The 18,043-nt window shown below is 41.3% G+C and overlaps 3 protein-coding genes across 3 annotated transcripts; 1 reads left to right on the forward strand and 2 right to left on the reverse strand.

Annotated features, from left to right (window-relative positions):
* Window positions 1-3,265: 3,265 nt before the first annotated feature.
* Window positions 3,266-5,338, reverse strand: LOC139452006 (fucolectin-like). The gene is made up of 4 exons (XM_071233285.1): window positions 5,287-5,338; window positions 4,514-4,747; window positions 4,001-4,231; window positions 3,266-3,492 (listed from the first exon to the last, which is right to left on the reverse strand). Exons 1-4 carry the CDS (start codon window positions 5,336-5,338, stop codon window positions 3,266-3,268), a joined length of 744 nt encoding a protein of 247 aa, XP_071089386.1.
* Window positions 5,339-10,061: 4,723 nt separating this feature from the next.
* On the forward strand, window positions 10,062-13,057 carry LOC139452636 (beta-1,4-galactosyltransferase galt-1-like). Its single transcript, XM_071234174.1, has one exon. The coding sequence runs from the start codon at window positions 11,309-11,311 to the stop codon at window positions 12,719-12,721; it is 1,413 nt and encodes a 470-aa protein (XP_071090275.1). The 5' UTR covers window positions 10,062-11,308; the 3' UTR covers window positions 12,722-13,057.
* Window positions 13,058-16,829: 3,772 nt separating this feature from the next.
* On the reverse strand, window positions 16,830-18,043 carry LOC139452291 (kielin/chordin-like protein). The gene is made up of 2 exons (XM_071233708.1): window positions 17,780-18,043; window positions 16,830-17,009 (listed from the first exon to the last, which is right to left on the reverse strand). The coding sequence occupies exons 1-2, from the start codon at window positions 18,041-18,043 to the stop codon at window positions 16,830-16,832; spliced, it is 444 nt and encodes a 147-aa protein (XP_071089809.1).

The following is an 18,043-nucleotide window of genomic DNA, read 5'->3' on the forward strand; positions in this document are numbered from 1 at the left end:
CGGGTATGCCCTTTCTCTCGCTGAAGACGCGTTTCCAAGGGCTTGTGGTCGTTGTTTATGGTAAAGTGCCTTCCAAACAAATACGCATGAAACTTCTTCACGCCGTTTATTACTGAGAGTCCCTCTTTCTCGATCTGAGAATAATTTCTCTCGGCAACATTTAACGTTCTGGAGCGTCAGTGCTTGTGAAATGTTTTCTTGGTTATAACGGAGTAAGTTGCACCGGTGTCTAACTGTAGTTGTAGAGATTTGTTGTTGACTTCGAGATCAACTGTGTATGCTGGAACTGGAGTACCGGTATCACTGACAAAATATAGTCCGTCTTCGTCAACACTTGCATTTGCACTGTGGTTATGCTTTTTTGAATGTTTGCGACGTCTACACATCTTCACAATATGTCCCTTTAAATGACAATATTTGCAGAATTATTCTTTGAACTTACACTCGTTGCTGTAATGATCTTTGCACTGATCTTTACCCCCACAGCGATAACATTCATATTGTCTCTCACTGTTGCCATGCTTACCCGGCTTAAAATGTTTTTCTTGTTTCTGTACTTTCAGTTATTCTTTTTCTTTCCAGATAATTGATTCACAACGCTTTCCCCCTTCAAATGTTTTGGTTGAGTTAATGCTTTCTGACTATCAGTAATGTTCTTTGCAGCCGTCTCCATTCCTTGACTTATTTCTATGCTTTCTTGTAGCTCAACTCCGGCTCCGACAATAACCTTCTCTGAATTCTGTCATCAGATATGCCAAACACTAATCTGTCACGTAGCATATTTTCAATTTCACCACCACTGCAATCGTCTGTCCCGATTTTCTCGTGCACGTGTTAAACTTGAAACACTGCACGATGGTTAACGGCTTCGGTTCAAAATGGTTTTCCAAAGTTTTGATAAAAGCTGCAAAGTCCGTTACATTGGGCTTAGCTGGAGAAACCAAACTTCTGAGTAAGGAATACGTCCTCGATCCAACTGTACTGATAAAAAGTGACCGTTGCTGGGTTTTATCAGTAATGTCATTAGCTTGAAAGTAAGCTGCAAGCCGTTCAGAATATGCGATCCACGATTCCTTGTCGTTGTTGAATTCGCCGATATTTCCATAGGAAGTCATAGCTGAGTTATTATCCTCGTCGCTAATGTAGCGTTTGCTACCTACTAAGTCGAACAGACTCGGGATGGTCCAGATAAAGTTTATTGTGATAAACACTGATGGTCAACCGTCATATTACAAACCCAAGATGCCACGCGCTGGGGAGCGGTTCTTTGCTTCCGCTCTAGGGAGCATTTGTTATCGTGAAATGAATACTACAGTTTCTTTTTCAGTGGCGAAGCAAAATATACGCAAAACAACAAATGTTTTTACTTGCCTTTCGCGACAATCCATCGGTCTGTCCGCTAGAGTAACTGCCCTTTATCAAAGGGAAGCTATTCGAACCCTAGTCCATGAGACGTCACGGCCACGTTCAGACGTTGTTGACAGTCGGCCTGTCCTGTCATAACGTTAAGTCCAGTCAGATTTACACACAGCGACAAAACGAAACAAGGTAACAATTCAAACATATTTCGGCCAAATCCAACTATTTTAGTTTGTGGAAAAGGTTTCAAGCCGCAGAGGTCGACAAGCACAGATATGTCAACTGATCCCGCTTGTCTGGACCTAGTGCCCTCGCAAAATTGTTTCGAAATTATATCACCAAAGTTGCCCAAACTTATAAAATGCCTTAGCTACGTCACAGTTAGACACTGATTTTCAGTATATTAGAATGTTCTTTTGATAATGATAGCTATTATCCCTGTAGTTTATCCAGTTTCCCGATGGTCAATTCTGACCCGATCGCCGAATGACGAGGGCGACGCCATGTTTGTGTGTAAACAGTGAAAGTAGTCCCTACTTGACCTTTGACATTTGCATCTCTATCCGCATATGACTCCAGCGGATATCGCTTTTATCTGTTGGCTTTATCCTGCCGAGAAACCTACCCATTATAAGATAAGTAGAGGATTCATCACGAGTGTTTTTTAATATGGGAAATATCAATCGAGTCTTAGTTAATCGGTATTTGCCGAGCCTTTGTTGGCCCTTTACACCAGATTATCCGTTAATGTAAAGACAGTTATAAGGTATTTCCCTTATTTCATAGACACTTTGTCGAAAGAAGCGTCATCGAAATGTGTTAAAAAACAACAAACAATCTGATGCAGTGTCACGTACATAGAGTTTATCACGCTTGTGTTTTTGGGGTCAACTTCCTGTATTTGGAATAAACATTGTATTTAGCGAGCTGAGATGTTTGTTTTTCCTGATACAGGGTATTTACCATCCCCATACACACAAGCGTGATAACCTTTTTATCATGTAATATCATTCTTCAATTCTGTGCTCGAAAAATCTCTTCCCATTTTCTACAAACATTACCTAAACATTGAAAGTTTTCCTGGAATGTGTGGATATATATATTTTACGTCAGGCGGTAAGTGATGTGTCAGTCGGACAGTGACAAGAGTCAATATAATTCCAACTGAAACCTGTTTCTTTTACAGTAGCGTAACTACATAGACGCAAACAACAGTTGCCTACTCAAATTGTTTCTGCTTGCCTTTCGCGGCAATCCATCGGTCTGGCCAATAGAGTAAGGGCCCTTTATCAAAGGGAAGCTACTCCAACCCTAGTCTATGAGACGTCACGTCTGCCTGATCTGTCATAACATCACGAAGTGCAGTCAGATGTACACACAACGACAAAACGAAACAAGGTAACAATTAGGACATATAGAAACAAGGTAACAATACGGACATATAGAAACAAGGTAACAATTCGTACATGTAGAAACAAGGTAACAATTCGGACATATAGAAACAAGGTAACAATTCGTACATGTAGAAACAAGGTAACAATTCGGACATATAGAAACAAGGTAACAATACGGACATATAGAAACAAGGTAACAATTAGGACATATAGAAACAAGGTAACAATACGGACATATAAAATCTAACGGTTTTAATTTGGGGGAAAGGTTCCTAGCCGCAAGGTCTACAAGCACAAATATGGAAAATGAGTCCTGGCTAAATTGTTTTTCAATTTATATCTCCAAATTTGATAAAACTTGTAAAATACCTGAGCTACACCACAGTAAGACACTGATTTTCAGTATATTAGACTATTATCTTGACAATGATAACAATATCCCAGTAGTTTCTCCAGATTCGCGATGGTTAATGCTGACTCGATCGCCGATTGACACGGACGACGCCATGTTTTTAAACACTGAAAGTAGTCCCTATTTTCCTTTGATATTTGTCATTGGGTTGAGTTCGGGGGAGGAGTCCACACTCTCGAGTTACTCTGTTGTAGTTGACACCGACACAGGCTCCAGACAGCATACACTGAAGGACACAGGACAATGGCGACATGTCAGGTGAAGATACAATGACAGGGGAGACAAGTCGTATGGCTGATCCTCGGAAATAGTTGAACTGCTGACAAGCTGAAATGAGTAAACATAATAGGGAGTGAGTGAGAATGGTTTTACGCCGCTTTTAGCAATATTCCAGCAATATCACGGCCCAGAAATGGGCTTCACAGATTGTACCCATGTCGGGATTAGAACTCGGGTCTTCGGCGCGACGAGCGAACGCTTTAACCATTAGGTTACCCCACCACCCCAGTAAAAATTATATAAACATAGTATCTTAATAATATATTTACTGTCATGAGGGTACTATTTAACCTCTTTTGTGTTTCATGAAACTATAGAGACGGAGTTTTTGAATACGTAACTGTGCAATATAACTAACTTCATATGTGAAAATGTGAAAAATGTGAAACATTGATAATAAATCTCAAGCAGGAATTCATGCATATAGATATATTATATCGTTTTAAGGCAGGAATCATTGAACAGGATTTTATGTCTTTATCTTTTCCAATTACCATATTTTTTCGGAACTTCAATGGCTATTTATTATGTGACTTATTTATATAGGCCGTCCTACCTGACTGTACTCCATACACTTCAAGTTCACAGAAGTTGAGAACATCATGTCCGTGTCTGATTTTCGGTTTCCACAGTCTGATGAACCTTCCCAAGACCGGAGCATCACATGCTATGTTCCCCACGGAACCAAACATGCCAGTGTAGTTCTTACAGATGGAGAAAGCTGCTGATGGACGTCGCGATGGATTTTGTACATACAGCTGGATTACAAAGTCATGGAGTCTATCCCCTGAAAGAATAACATTAAAATAATAAACACAGTACTATGATTGTATTTGGCATAAAAACATTCAGCTTCAAGTATAATTATACAAAAACAGTGCTTAAGATGAATACTTATATGCTTCTGTGATGTGGCGTGTCTTACAGTAACTTTGTATATCAAGCATCTTCAGAAACCATTTGTATGGTCGACTGATACTAATTTGACGATGATAATAATTTGAATGAAGGGTGAATTCTGGGTGAAGGTTGACGCAGAGTAGAAGTAGTTTGAGATACCGTAACGTACCACAGCAGTCTCCCCTGTTGTAGATGGTGACGTTGTGGACACTGTACTGCCCAAGGAGATCCACAACAAACCAGGGCGACATGTCACCAGGGTAAGTGTGACTGCAGACACCGTCGCGTAAATTGGTTCTATGGCTGCCGTCCACAGCATTAGCAGCGATATCGCGTAAACCCCTCAAGCTGCTCATCCATGCTGGTTTCTTCAGAGCCAGATTCAAACTTTGTAATTTGCAGACTGAAAATTGAGATTCTTAGTCATATGTGTGTATCGACAATGAATTTATCTGAAAGAACCAAATGTTTTATGTTTTGTAAAATGTGTATTTCCAGTTGCCAGGGGCACACACCTGCACATTCGCCTTCGTGATATTGACAAAATACAGTATTACCCTCTTTACATTACTTTTCTTTGTGACTACTTTTCTTTACAGGGGAAAGTGAGTGACATTATGAGAGGAATAACCATTTCCATGCATTTCAATGCATCGTTTCTTTTTCATAATATTTAGAAATAACATCCATGAACAGAGTGGGTTTGTTTTGAATCAGGACATGTGCTCGCCTGAGACTGGTTCTGCTCCAGTATGAGTACCATCTGTGCAGCCTGTTATCTTCTCTACTGCCCTGACATGGCTTAAGTCTCACTGATTCGAAGAGAAAGCGTTAGATATCTAAATAGCTTCTGTCTCTTATTATATGGCTACAAACCTTCATTTGCTGTACAAAATATATCCGAAGTATAGCCCATAAACCTATTACTACATTAAATATTACCATCCAAATATATGACGAGCAGGAAAGAGATCCGGGAGTAGAGGTCTGCCATACTGTCGCTGAACAATTCTATTACCAACACGGCTGATGTGTTTAAGAAACTGAAGACTTGAAAATGACAATGCTGAATATTGATTGAAAATTCCTGACATTTCGCAGGCTCAACAGAACGCCTCTTCGTACCTGTTGGTGGGTTGCTGCAGAAACACCAGTCACCATGACTTTAGTATCCTGCAGTGTCGTATCGCTGTGCCCTGGATGTCCCGGAAGGTTATCACTTAATCATGCTGGTGTTTGTTGTCTGGGGACTGATGCTTCCACAATGATGGAATGTTGTGTTCCATAACTTCGATCGTTAAATGTCTTAGTCAGATGTAATCGATTTCGGTTGAGGGATTTATCCCAAGGGTATACCTACACTTGTACTCAGGGTTTCTGAACCCCTGGCCGTCTTGTACTTGTCCTTCAAAACCCCGCATGAAACAGTTATTGATCTGTTATATACTGACCCACAAAGCAAGGGATCATGAAGGGGATATGTTTTGGAGTGAAGAACACACATGCAATTTCATAAAGATATCTAAAAAAATATTCACGATCCCTAACATGTTTGGTCAGTATATATCCGTGTCCGGCTAAAGACGTTTCATTTCACAATGAAACACCACAGACAGTACAGATACCGATATATTCAGAAGTGCTCAGTCGTTGATGCACCGTTTTCATGTTTATTGCAGAACTGCTGTTCTGGATCGGGCAATAAAGACTGCGAGTGCTACCGAGAGTGCAGGTCATACTTACCCTGAACACCTGGTGTTATAACTGATTTCATTCACAAAAATTTCCCCGCTATTTTGCCTTTTACGCCCAAAGGGACCTTTTTCGGCTGATCATTGAGACTTGTTATTCTCTGGCGTTGACGTTGTAAGGTTCTACATGCATTACTACGACAATCAGTAATTGTATTTTCACTGGACATAATGCTGAAAGTACTTATCATATTGCTAGATGTTTAATGCTAGGCATTATTCGTGTTAGCAATACAAATAATAATATACCCTTAACTAAATTGTTATCACTCGATTCATGCAGATGTGATGGTGTAGAAGGAATGCTGGCCCATAGCCTAAATGATTTGTTTGCTTTTTAACGCCGCAATCAGCAATATTACAACTATATGACGGCGGTCAGTGAATAGCCGAGCTTGGACCAGACAATCCAGTGATTGATGTCATGAGCATCGATCTATGCAATTGGAATACCATGGAATGCATCAACCAAGTCAGTGAGACTGACCACCTGATCCCGTTAGTCGCCTCTTTCGACAAGTCACCTTTTACAGCAAGCATGGGTTGCTGAAGACCCATTCTACCCTGGATCTTTACGGGTGTAGTCCATATGACATAAGTGCAGACTGAAAAGTGTACTTGTGATATGTAACTTCTCCATATCCTACATAGGCGAAGTATAACGTGTGTGTTCTCGTGATCTATATACGTGAGTAAATGCATTAGGCAATACTATGTTGGGCTTCACATTATTTATGTCACCAGTGTCTACAACATATTTGATGGCTACAAAGATTGTGATTAAAACACCCGACACTAATATTTTTGATAAGTAACAATTAGGTGTGGAAGTTGACTTTAATCACTATTTATTTGGGTGATTACCTCCCTTGAGCAGACGGGTGTGTTTCAAATTCACCGAGGATAATATATAAAATCAACTTTGTGGAACAGATGTACATAAAAAAGAACTTATTATGGGAATATCTTTAGAAGCATGGAGATTTCGGATCGATAGGTTTGTGCACGCTAGAGGCCACGGACGTGTGTAGAAATAGTTTCCCTACCCCCCTGCGTCGGACTGGGCGGAGGGTACAGCTATGGCATGTAGGATTCTGTTGTGTACAACTGCTTTCATCACAATGTGGACTATGGGATCGGTCACTGCATCCTATTTGGAACATGCGATATCTGCTTTGGAGTTTGCGTCACTAACAGGTTTTAAAGGTGCGTTATGTGTGATTGTACATGACAAAGGCATCTTGCTTACATATCCAAAACTGAAGAGTACCCACGAAGTCAGACAACCGTTCGTTCCTTTGCTATTGGTTGCCGGTGACATAGAATCGAACCCAGGACCGACTGATGGAGACTTCAGAATTAGAATTAACCCTCACTTAAATCAGACTAAGGAATCATACGACAGGTTATCAAGAGATATAGATCTTTGAGAGAAGAAGTGCTTTCAATCAAGGCAGAGGTATGTGTATTGAGAACAGGAGTCAGTATAAACAGAGAAGAACAGGCCGATCTCAGACTAGATGGGATGAAGTGTCTAACAAAGTGGATGAACTGTATTACTGGACTGACAGTATTAGTGACCCAGGAAAGACAGAGCAGAAGAAATATTTATATTTTTTTAAATGGGTACCATAGAGTGGGCAAGTAATTATAAGGTACAAGACGTTTTTAAAAGAGCCAGAGATACGAATCTTAAGAGTAGTTTGCTGATGGGGGCATACAGTGCGTGTCGAGGGTGTCTAGCACCATTGTTAATACCCTCAGAAGGACGTAGACGGGAAGGCTCCCACACAGGACCACGACTTCGGAGTTCTAGTTGCAAGGCTTGGGACAGGGGAGCAACCCGCTAAGAGTAAGACGAGTCCGAGTGTGATTTCCAACCGTTTTATCTCGTTTTGGCATAATTTTACCTATCCTGATGATACTACAATGTAATCGCATATGCTATTTAATAACATACAAAATGACTCTATTAGAAAAAAAAACATTTGCTTATTCTTGTTTAAAAATGATCTCAAGTAATGGACAACTACATTATATAAATTCAAAATTTGATGGTGTACAACTCAGGATGAATTATCAAAACGTCTGCAATATTATGTATATTATGCATACAAAAAAAGACATGAAGTAGTAAAATCCATGTTATGTGCTTCACATTGTATTATTGGCATTGCATTTCATGTATATGGGCGAAACCACTACCAGAAGTTGAAAATCATTTGTTTCTTCCTAGTATGACATCGTTGCCACTACCTAGATTATAGTACTATGAAGCATAACTTCCCTGTTGAGACTGGCATTTGGAAAAATGTACCCTTGGGAAACATAGTGTGATATTAATGTAACTCCCCAGCAGTCGGTGACGAAGTGCACAACTTGTTTAAACTGAAAGTACTGATACAACCCAGAAAAACACTCATACATGTACAATACAAAAGAGGCCCAACTTATTATATTTGACAAAAATGCTGACAAACAATAATATCATGAAACAAACTGTCGGAATGCATTTGTCCATCTGTCCACATGTGAAATTGAGCAATTTTCCAACTATATGACGGCGGTCTGTAAATAATCGAGTCTGGACAAGACTATCCAGTGATTGACATCATGAGCATCGATCCACGCATCGACATGCATCAACCAAGTCAGCGAGCCTGACCACGCCTCTTACCATTATGAGTGAGTGAGTGGGTTTGGTTTTACGCCGCTTTTAACAATATTACAGTTATATCGCGGCGTGTCAGCTTAATGTGGGAGGAAAGCCCGAAGTGATGCAGATCTCAGACGTTTGCCACTTCGGTGAAACCCACGAGCACGGGTATGGTGCTGACAAACCTAGAAACACAATCGAGGCGAACCGGGATTCGAACCCACAATCATAGGTTTCTGGCGTGCCCAAGGGATGCAACTCTGCACAGCGAATCTGGGCCACCGTACCCCCTTACCGTTATGTACTAAGTCATTTTATCTACAATCCCGCGTCAGATGGACACATGATATATTCCAGTCTCACCTCATTACATAAACATACATAAACACAGCAATAAAATCATGTTGTGAGTCACTCTTTTCTGAGTTATGAGAGACTATAAAAGTTGCACATACAATTATTAACATACTTATACATATATAAAATAACGTTAAGTTAGTACTATAAAATACGTATTTTCTACCTTTTAAAATGACATGACAAGCTTTAACAGCCACAGACGATGGTCTTGACCAAAATAAAACTGTTTCTGCATCCTGGGGCGAAATTTGAATCATTGCAATAAAGTGGAAAATTAATTCATCTTTAAGATGTTCATACAGAGGGCAATCTAATGTAACCATGTAAAAGTTATATTCGTTTTAACAGATGTACGTTATCACTCTTCGAATTATGCGTAGTTCTGTACATCGTGTATTGATTATTATGATTAATGAGGGTCGCGATGTCACACGAACTGTCCAAATCAGTCAGAAAATTCATGTATGCTGCTTATATATATATTTGTTATTGGTGACCATATGGCACAGATAAACAGGGCATTGAAATTGCCAATGTCCTTTATAAACGGTTGACATATGCGAGCGAGGATAAATTATATGTGCACTCAATAAACGTATTGCTATGTACATAATAAGTCCTCGTCTGATATTCTTCTTTCCATTTTGCAATACACGTGTTGCCTCATAAACATATTCATTTCAGGCCGCTGTCAATTTCTGTTCGATCTGAGCTACGATGTGGGCGTGGTGTCCCACCTAGCGGGCACCTGTGACGCCGTTGTATCAGGTTGTTCAATACCTGCCTCCTCAACCTAGGTCGATATGCGTTTCAGTGTCTAACCTTACAGAAAATCAATAGTTGTGTTTATAATTACATTTAATAAAACCAACAGTCGATGAAGCTTTCGATGTACTGAGTGTAAGGTATAGGTCGTGTTTCACTGTCGTGTTCGACGTTTCAGTGTCACGTGAGACATTTATGTTGAACAATTGAGGATTACTGCAGCATCATATGATGTTTGTCTGACTTTGGTCTCCATGTTTTGTCTGCCATGTGGTGTCTTCATGTGGTGCTTTCCCGAATCTAGTCTTCGCGTGGTGTCTGCCAGAAGCAAGTCTTCGTGTGATACCTGTCAGAAGCAAGTCTTCATGTGATGTCTGTCAGAAGATAGTCTTCATGTGATGTCTGTCAGAAGCAAGTCTTCATGTGATGTCTGTCAGAAGCAAGTCTTCATGTGATGTCTGTCAGAGACAAGTCTTCATGTAGCGGCTGCCAGAAGCAAGTCTTCATGTGATATCTGTCAGAAGCAAGTCTTCAAGTGATGTCTGTCAGAAGCAAGTCTTCAAGTGATATCTGTCAGAAGCAAGTCTTCATGTGATGTCTGTCAGAAGCAAGTCTTCATGTGATGTCTGTCAGAAGCAAGTCTTCATGTGATATCTGTCAGAAGCAAGTCTTCATGTAATGTCTGTCAGAAACAAGTCTTCATGTTGTGTGTTTCGGACTCCAGCCTTCGTGTGAAGTCTGTCAGACGCTAGCCTTCGTGTGATATCATCACAACCTGGTGTATGTAAAACCCTGGTGTATGTAAATGGTATGAGTGTGTCAGAGTGGACGTGATGTTAGACAGATATTGACATAAGAGTAAAGCTTTGGATCTACTTCTAAGAAGCAACTGGATTGTCACATTTTTAGTGACTGTGGTGGTGAAACGTCCTTGCATGTAGCTTAACATTACAATCCCCCAGTGCATCTACACCCATACCCATCATCGTTATCTTCATAGACAGGTGAAGCACCCAGGGAGCCACCGGACTGACGACAAGCAAAAGAGTAAGACAAAGAACTCACGGAGAAGGAATATAACGCTTATCTAGAATAAAGCTTCAACATGTGTTGTTAAGGTGGGTACTTCAAGAATTTCAATAACTGTATATGTGGAATTAATTTCTGGAATGATAGTAACAGCTGGCGCCAATATGCATGACCCGATAGTCTGGGACAAGGCAATCATTTTATGCTACTTGGTGTGATTGCTTGCTTCTTGAAAGAGCCAGAGAACCCAGAGGACGACCTAACTCAGCGGTGTAATGCTGCAACGTTTGTTAAACAGTAAGCAGATGGAAGTATAAATACTTGACACAAGGTCAGGTCTGTGAGAAAATGAGGAATATTGACTGAGGCGAAATCAAACTGTCATTGAACATAACCCTTCATCATGAGGGTGGCGAAGTTGCAGCGATACATCGCTATCGGTGTGGTGACATATTTTGTATGTTCAATCATGTTCTACAGTTTTTTGAAGAATTCCCAAGATGATAAAACTACATCAGAAGAAAGTCAACGAGAGAATACCATTTTCAAAAAGCAGGAACCTTTGAGACATCTGAAGGCACCGCGTATACCAAAGAGGACGGTGTCTAACCCTCTGACTGAACACTGCGTGCAGGATCCAAGGTACGCCGTTAATCTCCAATATGTTCACGCTAAACTTACATCTCTGATCTTCCTGTTCTCAGCCTATGCAGACTATAGACCTGAGAAGCCACGTGTTCGTATCATAGGAATTATCAACAAAAATATGGCCTATACGAGTCTATATTGCCACTACAAGGTGCCCGTGATGACGGAGGATGGTAGCAAGATTCACGAGCTGATTTCCGTTGAGGCTGAGCGCTATGAGCTGTGTGAGAACCATCTTCGTGCGTTTGGGGGGTGGATTTTGTCCTGCCCCTTGCCGGAGATTCAAGGGAGACAACCATGTTTTGTCTACGTCGGCTTGTCTCGGAAGGACACTGTCAATAGTGTTGAGATGTCCATTCTCACAACAAAAAAGTCGCAACCGGAAGAGCAGACTGATTTTGCTGTCTGTGTCCCGCCTTTATATGGAAAGTTAACCAGATTTTCTATTGTTCAATTTGTTGAGCTGAGTCGTCTTCTTGGCGCGCGCCATTTTGTTTTTTATGATTTTGGTATTACGCCGGATGTGCAATTAGCACTGAAGTATTACCAGTCTGTTGGGCTGGCGTCTGTCATTCCGTGGGATCTCCCAGTTTCATGGAAAACAATATGGTATCTAGGACAGAGCGTGGCTCTTACGGATTGCCTATACCGACATATGTCAGCGGTTAAATATCTTATGTTTAACGATCTAGACGAGTTTCTCGTACCACGTGACATTTCCGCGAGATCTTGGCGTGATTTGACCACCATGTTTAAACCAAATATATGTGGGCTCTCATTTAGAAACGCTTATTTCCAAATTAATAATTTACCAGCTTGTAACCAGGACAACCGTTGCTTGACAGTGTTACGTGCTACGGAGAGACATGAACGATTTCCAAATATGGGAAGGAATAAAATGATGGTTGATCCATATAAGGTATTTGAGATGGGGATACACCACGTGAGTCGACCCTGGCCCGACGTTGCCAACTACAGCGTGATAGAGGTTCCTCCTGACGTCGCTTATGTTCACCATTACAGAGAGCTGCAGGATGACGCAATGGCGGAAAGGTTTACCAACGATAAGTTCCTAGTGGACACATACAGTGACCCGCTGATCAGAATGTATAGCAAAGCTCTTGTTGCCATTCGGGCGTTTAGTCGCAATAAACAGAATTTAGTTTAGGAACACTGTATTAGGTAACAATTCTTCCCCCATTAGAATCGGTCTTCAGTCAGCCATCTTGTTAGAGGCGATTGCTTGTCGTGAGAAGCGACTAACGAGATCAGGTGTTCAGACTCACTGGCTTGTTGATGCATATCATCGTATCCCAGTTAGGTAGATCGATGCTCATGATATCAATCACAGGATAGCCTTGTCCGGATTGGATTCCTTACAGACCGCTGTCGTATCCCTCGAATATTGCTGAGTGCGGTGTAAAACAACAAACAGTCAGACAAACAAACAAAACAATCAAGGTAACAATAACTGATTGACTTGAAGCCAATGTGTGTGTGTGTGTGTGTGTGTGTGTGTGTGTGTGTGTGTGTGCGCGCGTGCGTGTGTGTGTGTGTTGTGTGCATTCTTCTTCTTGTGAAGAATTTGAATGGTCATATTCCTTTATCTGCCTCTACCATTGATCATTATATATTATTCATTATAGCCAAACAGCTATGCCGTGTATTCAATGCGGTGAGTGCCTAAGTATGCTTTTACGCCGCTTTTAGAAATATTCTAGCAAAATCAAGGCGGGCGACATAACAACTGGCCTCACACATTGCACCCATGTGGAATCGAACACGGGTCTTCAATATGATGCGCGAACGCGTAAACCACTAGGCTATCCCACCGCCCCATATCACGTGGAGAATATCATCATCAATTGTGCCAGGTACGAGGAGACATAAGTCTGGCTACCCGAGGGTATCACTTCCTTGTCCAGAGTTGCGGGCCTTAGGCATAACAGGATCCTGGGATAAACTTGTCTCCAACATTAGGCTTTCAAGCATTGAAAATAACTGATAATCTCTTCTAACCTGCACACCCATATTCTCAAAGTTGTACTCTGAAAACGGACATTGATACTCTCGGGGCAATTAGATCTCCAGCACATCGTGTAAGTGCTCACTGTCGTCTTGTCAAGGAAAAGACAATGATATATTGTTCATTCAATAAGCAGTCACATTTCTTGACAAAATGAAAACATGTACCCAATTTAAAAAGATAATAAACAAGCCATTGTGTGATTATCTGTTGAAGTGCCTTAACCAGTGTTTGTTTGTGTTTAATACTGAGTTCTCTGTTCGTGAACTATAGATGTCTGTTTCTTTGTTTTTTTGTTTTCAAACATTGCATTGTGAACAAGATATTGTCACATATGTTTTCACTTCATGAAGCCTATCAGCATGCAGTGGTTCAGACAACACAATACGGTGTGCTCTGCTCTCTCACAACTATACAGTTTGCTAAAGTACATTTTGACATATAATTTATTTTTACACGTTAATGACGTAACATTGGAAAGGTTAAACCTGCTTTTCAATTATTTATTTCTTAAATTTGTACACACAAAATGACCGTAATTAGCGTTTTTATTAGTTTCAGCAAAATCAGTAAATTCACTGCCGAGTCGCTGTATTTTCGAATCAAAGATCATTTGATTTTCTGGGTTGTTTACAGGCCGCCGTTGCATGTCAGTAAAAATACTGTTTTTATATATTTAAAAAATCTTTATGGCTGGTGCTGCCGGTAGAGTAGGACATGCTTACCCTTTTCGCGAACACCTGGTGTCATCACTGATTTTCAGTGGTCCATTCATATAATTTTCACACATATTTTGCCCTTAATTCCCTTGCATTGACGTTCATATTGATTATCGCAGTGTGTATATTTTAGAAAAATCGATGCGATTGCGTAATTAAATGGAAAATGTCATTAATTATAACTATACTTGAAGTGTACTTTTGACGGCCCGCCCTTAGCGTGTATTAAAGTCAGGGAAGAAAAGCTCTCACTCGGATGCAGACAAGAGAAGAAAAGCAGAAGTGTTTTGGCCTTGGATTGCTTTAAGTTTAACACTGTGTTGAACTATTACAGTGTTTGTAACAAGAGTACAGTTCACCCTTGCCTCCTGAACCAGTGTCACTGTGACCTCTCCGACTTGTGCAACAGCATGACGTGGAATAACACACCTGTGTATTGAGTCTTGGTGTCGTGATGAAACAAATCACAACTGAGAGAAGCGGCGGTAAAATACGCCGTTCCGATATCGACACCACCCAGTGGTCATGTTGAAACCACTGTGGGTGTCTGAAATGTTTCGATAGCCCTAGTTCTACATAAGATGGGGTGAAATTGGGTTTAACGCCGCGTCCAAGATTATTACTTAGCGACGTCCATGCACGTGTGTGTGGCTGCTTGTACTAGTCCGGACTGATGCCGATTTATAGTGCTAGCATACTGAGATACCATGCCGCAGTTTAACATGAATACCCCACTCAGACACAGCATACTGACTCCGAGCCGACCAGTCCTTGTTTTAGCCCCTTAATGCCGAACGACAGACTGGGTAACAACAAGTACCATCTTTTAAAGTCTTTTGGTATGACGCGCCCGGGGAGTGAACCCCGGACCTACCGCTCTCAGGGCGGACGCTCTACCTCTAGACCACGGGGGCGGTTGGTTCTACATAAGACACGTGAACAAATGAACCAATGTTACAAAACATTTAAAATGAACTTTTTCTTAAAGATACCTTTTACTTTTCTTGTGGGTATGAAATATTTACTGTTATTTTATCCACATATTGGGGTATTTCATATCAATTCCATACATATTAGAGGGAATCAGGTTGTGGTATCATGGTATGATAGAAATATCTCAATCAAAGGTTGACACCTGATGTTTTAGCATATACTCTTGAAACGGATGTTTTGCATGCAGTAGTCACAATAGTGTTTTGTGACGGCAGATCGTGCAAGTATATATCGTCTATATTTGGTTAAAAATGAAGAAATGCTCATTACGAACGATCGTTATCTGTTAACATGCGGCGATAAACAACATTCTGCAGTTTGTGTGTGCGAGTTGGGTTAAACGCCGCTTTTAACAGTATCCTATTTATATCACAGCGTGTCAGCTTATTGTGGGAGGAAGTAATGCACTTCGGTGAAACACACGAGCACGGGTATGGTGCTGACAAACCTAGAAACATAATCGGGACGAACCGGTATTCGAACTTACAATCATAGGTTACTGGCGTATCCAAGGGAAGCAACTCTGCACAGCAAATTGCGGCGCCCCGTGTCCCCTTCTGCATTAACAGGGCAGGAGACAAAAAGTGAGCGTTTTACTTAAATGCATCGGAGGTCATGTTTGGTGATTTGGTTGACAGTGTGGCGTCGTACCCACACGACGTGGATCATTGCTCATGATACTGATCACTGGATTGTCTTGTCCAGACTCGATTGTCTACAGTCCCGTCGTATGGTAGTACTGCGGGGGGCGGCGTTAGACAACAACACTAATATTTTTTTGCAAATTGTGTGAGTAGCGGGTACTACCGGTAGAGCAGGTCATTCTTACCATTTTCACCAACAGCTTGTGTCATAACTGATTTTCAGTGCACCACTCGTTTGCCTTTTACGTCCTATGAAATCTCCATAAATAATTGTGACTGACTATTCTCTGGCGAGAGATAATGTTGGGTGCGGCGTAAAACAACAAACATACACAACATGAATGATTGTGTGGTATCGAATTCGTGCGGCATGGATCACCGACCGTAAATGAAAATTGAATAATAATTTTGACAGACTTCTTCCAAGCGAGTCAGCTGTTTGTTGGTTTGTTTGTTGTTTAACGCGGCACTTAGCAATATTCCATCTATATGACGGCGGTCTGTAAATAATCGTGTCTGGACCAGACGATCCAGTGATTGACATCATCGATCCATACAATTGGAATACAATGACATGCACCAACCAAGTCAGCGAGCCTGACCACCCGATCCCGTTAGTCGCCTCTTACAACAAGAATATAGTCGCCTTTTACTTCAAGCATGGGTTACTGGAGACCTTTAGTCAGTTGACAAACCTAAGTAAAATACAAAATTCTAAAATAGAACGATATGGGAATACAGCTATTTGCATGTACATTACAAGAAACACCACAACTAACTCTTGCATTATGTTTATATATTTTATTCTCCCGAAAAAAACTTCAGAGATCGTATTGTTTCGGTTACTAACCAAACAAATCAATAAGCCGGCTTGTTATTAACATGACATTTCCGTCAGTATGTGTTCATAGCACCCGAGACACAGTTTTCTGTCGACCTACACTGCTGAAATCCGACTCCGCATCTACACTGGGTACAGGAGTCGTCGGGACGGGTGTACCACGCTTCAAGGTCAATGACCACCCCATCCACCACGCACCCCACGTGCTCACAACAACACCGGTCCTCAGTCCACTGTAAGGAGGAACGATGATTAAGTACAGTGACATGAACGTGTTCTCGCAACAAAACGTATTTTGAGACAAGCAAAGTTTCGTAACGATTACAATGCAAATCAGTTCAACAATATTCCTGTCCTGTCACTTCAGACTTGTTTCAATAACACTTTCCGTAGAAAATGGTGCAGGCAAACATTTAACCAGTTTGATTCAATTTTTACATTTTTGGCGTGGATTGGATGCTCATGATTTCAATCATTGGATTGTGGGTCCAAGGCGTTAGACCACAAACAAACAAACAAAACAGCCTACTGTCAGTCCGAAGAGTATCAATATGTATGGAGTGAGTGAGTTAGTGATTTTACGCCGCTTTACAGTGACATAAGCGTGTCACCCTAATGTAGGAGAAAAGCCCATAGACGTCTATCATTTTTATCAAACCCATTTTCTAAGTGAGTGAGTGAGTTGGGTTTAACGCCGCTTTTAACAATATTACAGTCAAATCGCGGCGTGTCAGCTTAATGTGGGAGGAAAGCCCGAAGTGATGCAGGTCTCAGATATTTACCACTTCGGTGAAACCCACGAGCACAGGTATGGTGCTGACAAACCTAGAAACATAATTGGGGCGAACCGGCATTCGAACCCACAATCATAGGTTTCTGGCGTGCCCAAGGGACGCAACTCTGCACAGCCAATCGCGGCGCCTTAGACGACTGGGCCACCCGTGCCCCCCATTTTCTAAGGAAAACTTACATCGAAAATCATAAACACATAAATATTTCTTACCTTGGTGCACATGTACTCGAACTCAGGCCTATACTCTAAAGCACAGGAGGGGCCGTTACAGAGAATCTCACCGTCGACGCAGGTGCAGGTATGACAACGTCTTTCCCATGTCGTTCCGTTCGTAATGATTTGGATTGCGTCGTAGTCTATTTCATAACAAGAACGCCTCCATGTAGTAACTTTGGGCATCCCGCGTATTGCTACGACGGATGTGAGGACAACTACTACAGACACGACGGGGGTGAGGGTGGACGTGGACGACAT

Source organism: Haliotis cracherodii, unplaced genomic scaffold (assembly GCF_022045235.1).
Source record: "Haliotis cracherodii isolate W230 unplaced genomic scaffold, xgHalCrac1.p SCAF_9, whole genome shotgun sequence".
NCBI lineage: Eukaryota > Metazoa > Mollusca > Gastropoda > Lepetellida > Haliotidae > Haliotis > Haliotis cracherodii.

Excerpts from the sequence above, each read along its gene's own strand:
- LOC139452636 (XM_071234174.1), top strand. The coding sequence starts at position 11,309 with ATGAGGGTGGCGAAGTTGCAGCGATACATCGCTATCGGTGTGGTGACA.
- LOC139452006 (XM_071233285.1), bottom strand. The coding sequence starts at position 5,338 with ATGGCAGACCTCTACTCCCGGATCTCTTTCCTGCTCGTCATATATTTG. Across the intron at positions 4,748-5,286 it reads GCTCGTCATATATTTGGATG|TCTGCAAATTACAAAGTTTG; the intron begins GTAATATTTAAT and ends CTCAATTTTCAG. Across the intron at positions 4,232-4,513 it reads CAACAGGGGAGACTGCTGTG|GGGATAGACTCCATGACTTT; the intron begins GTACGTTACGGT and ends TTATTCTTTCAG.
- LOC139452291 (XM_071233708.1), bottom strand. The coding sequence starts at position 18,043 with ATGTCGTCCACGTCCACCCTCACCCCCGTCGTGTCTGTAGTAGTTGTC. Across the intron at positions 17,010-17,779 it reads TCGAGTACATGTGCACCAAG|TGGACTGAGGACCGGTGTTG; the intron begins GTAAGAAATATT and ends TCCTCCTTACAG.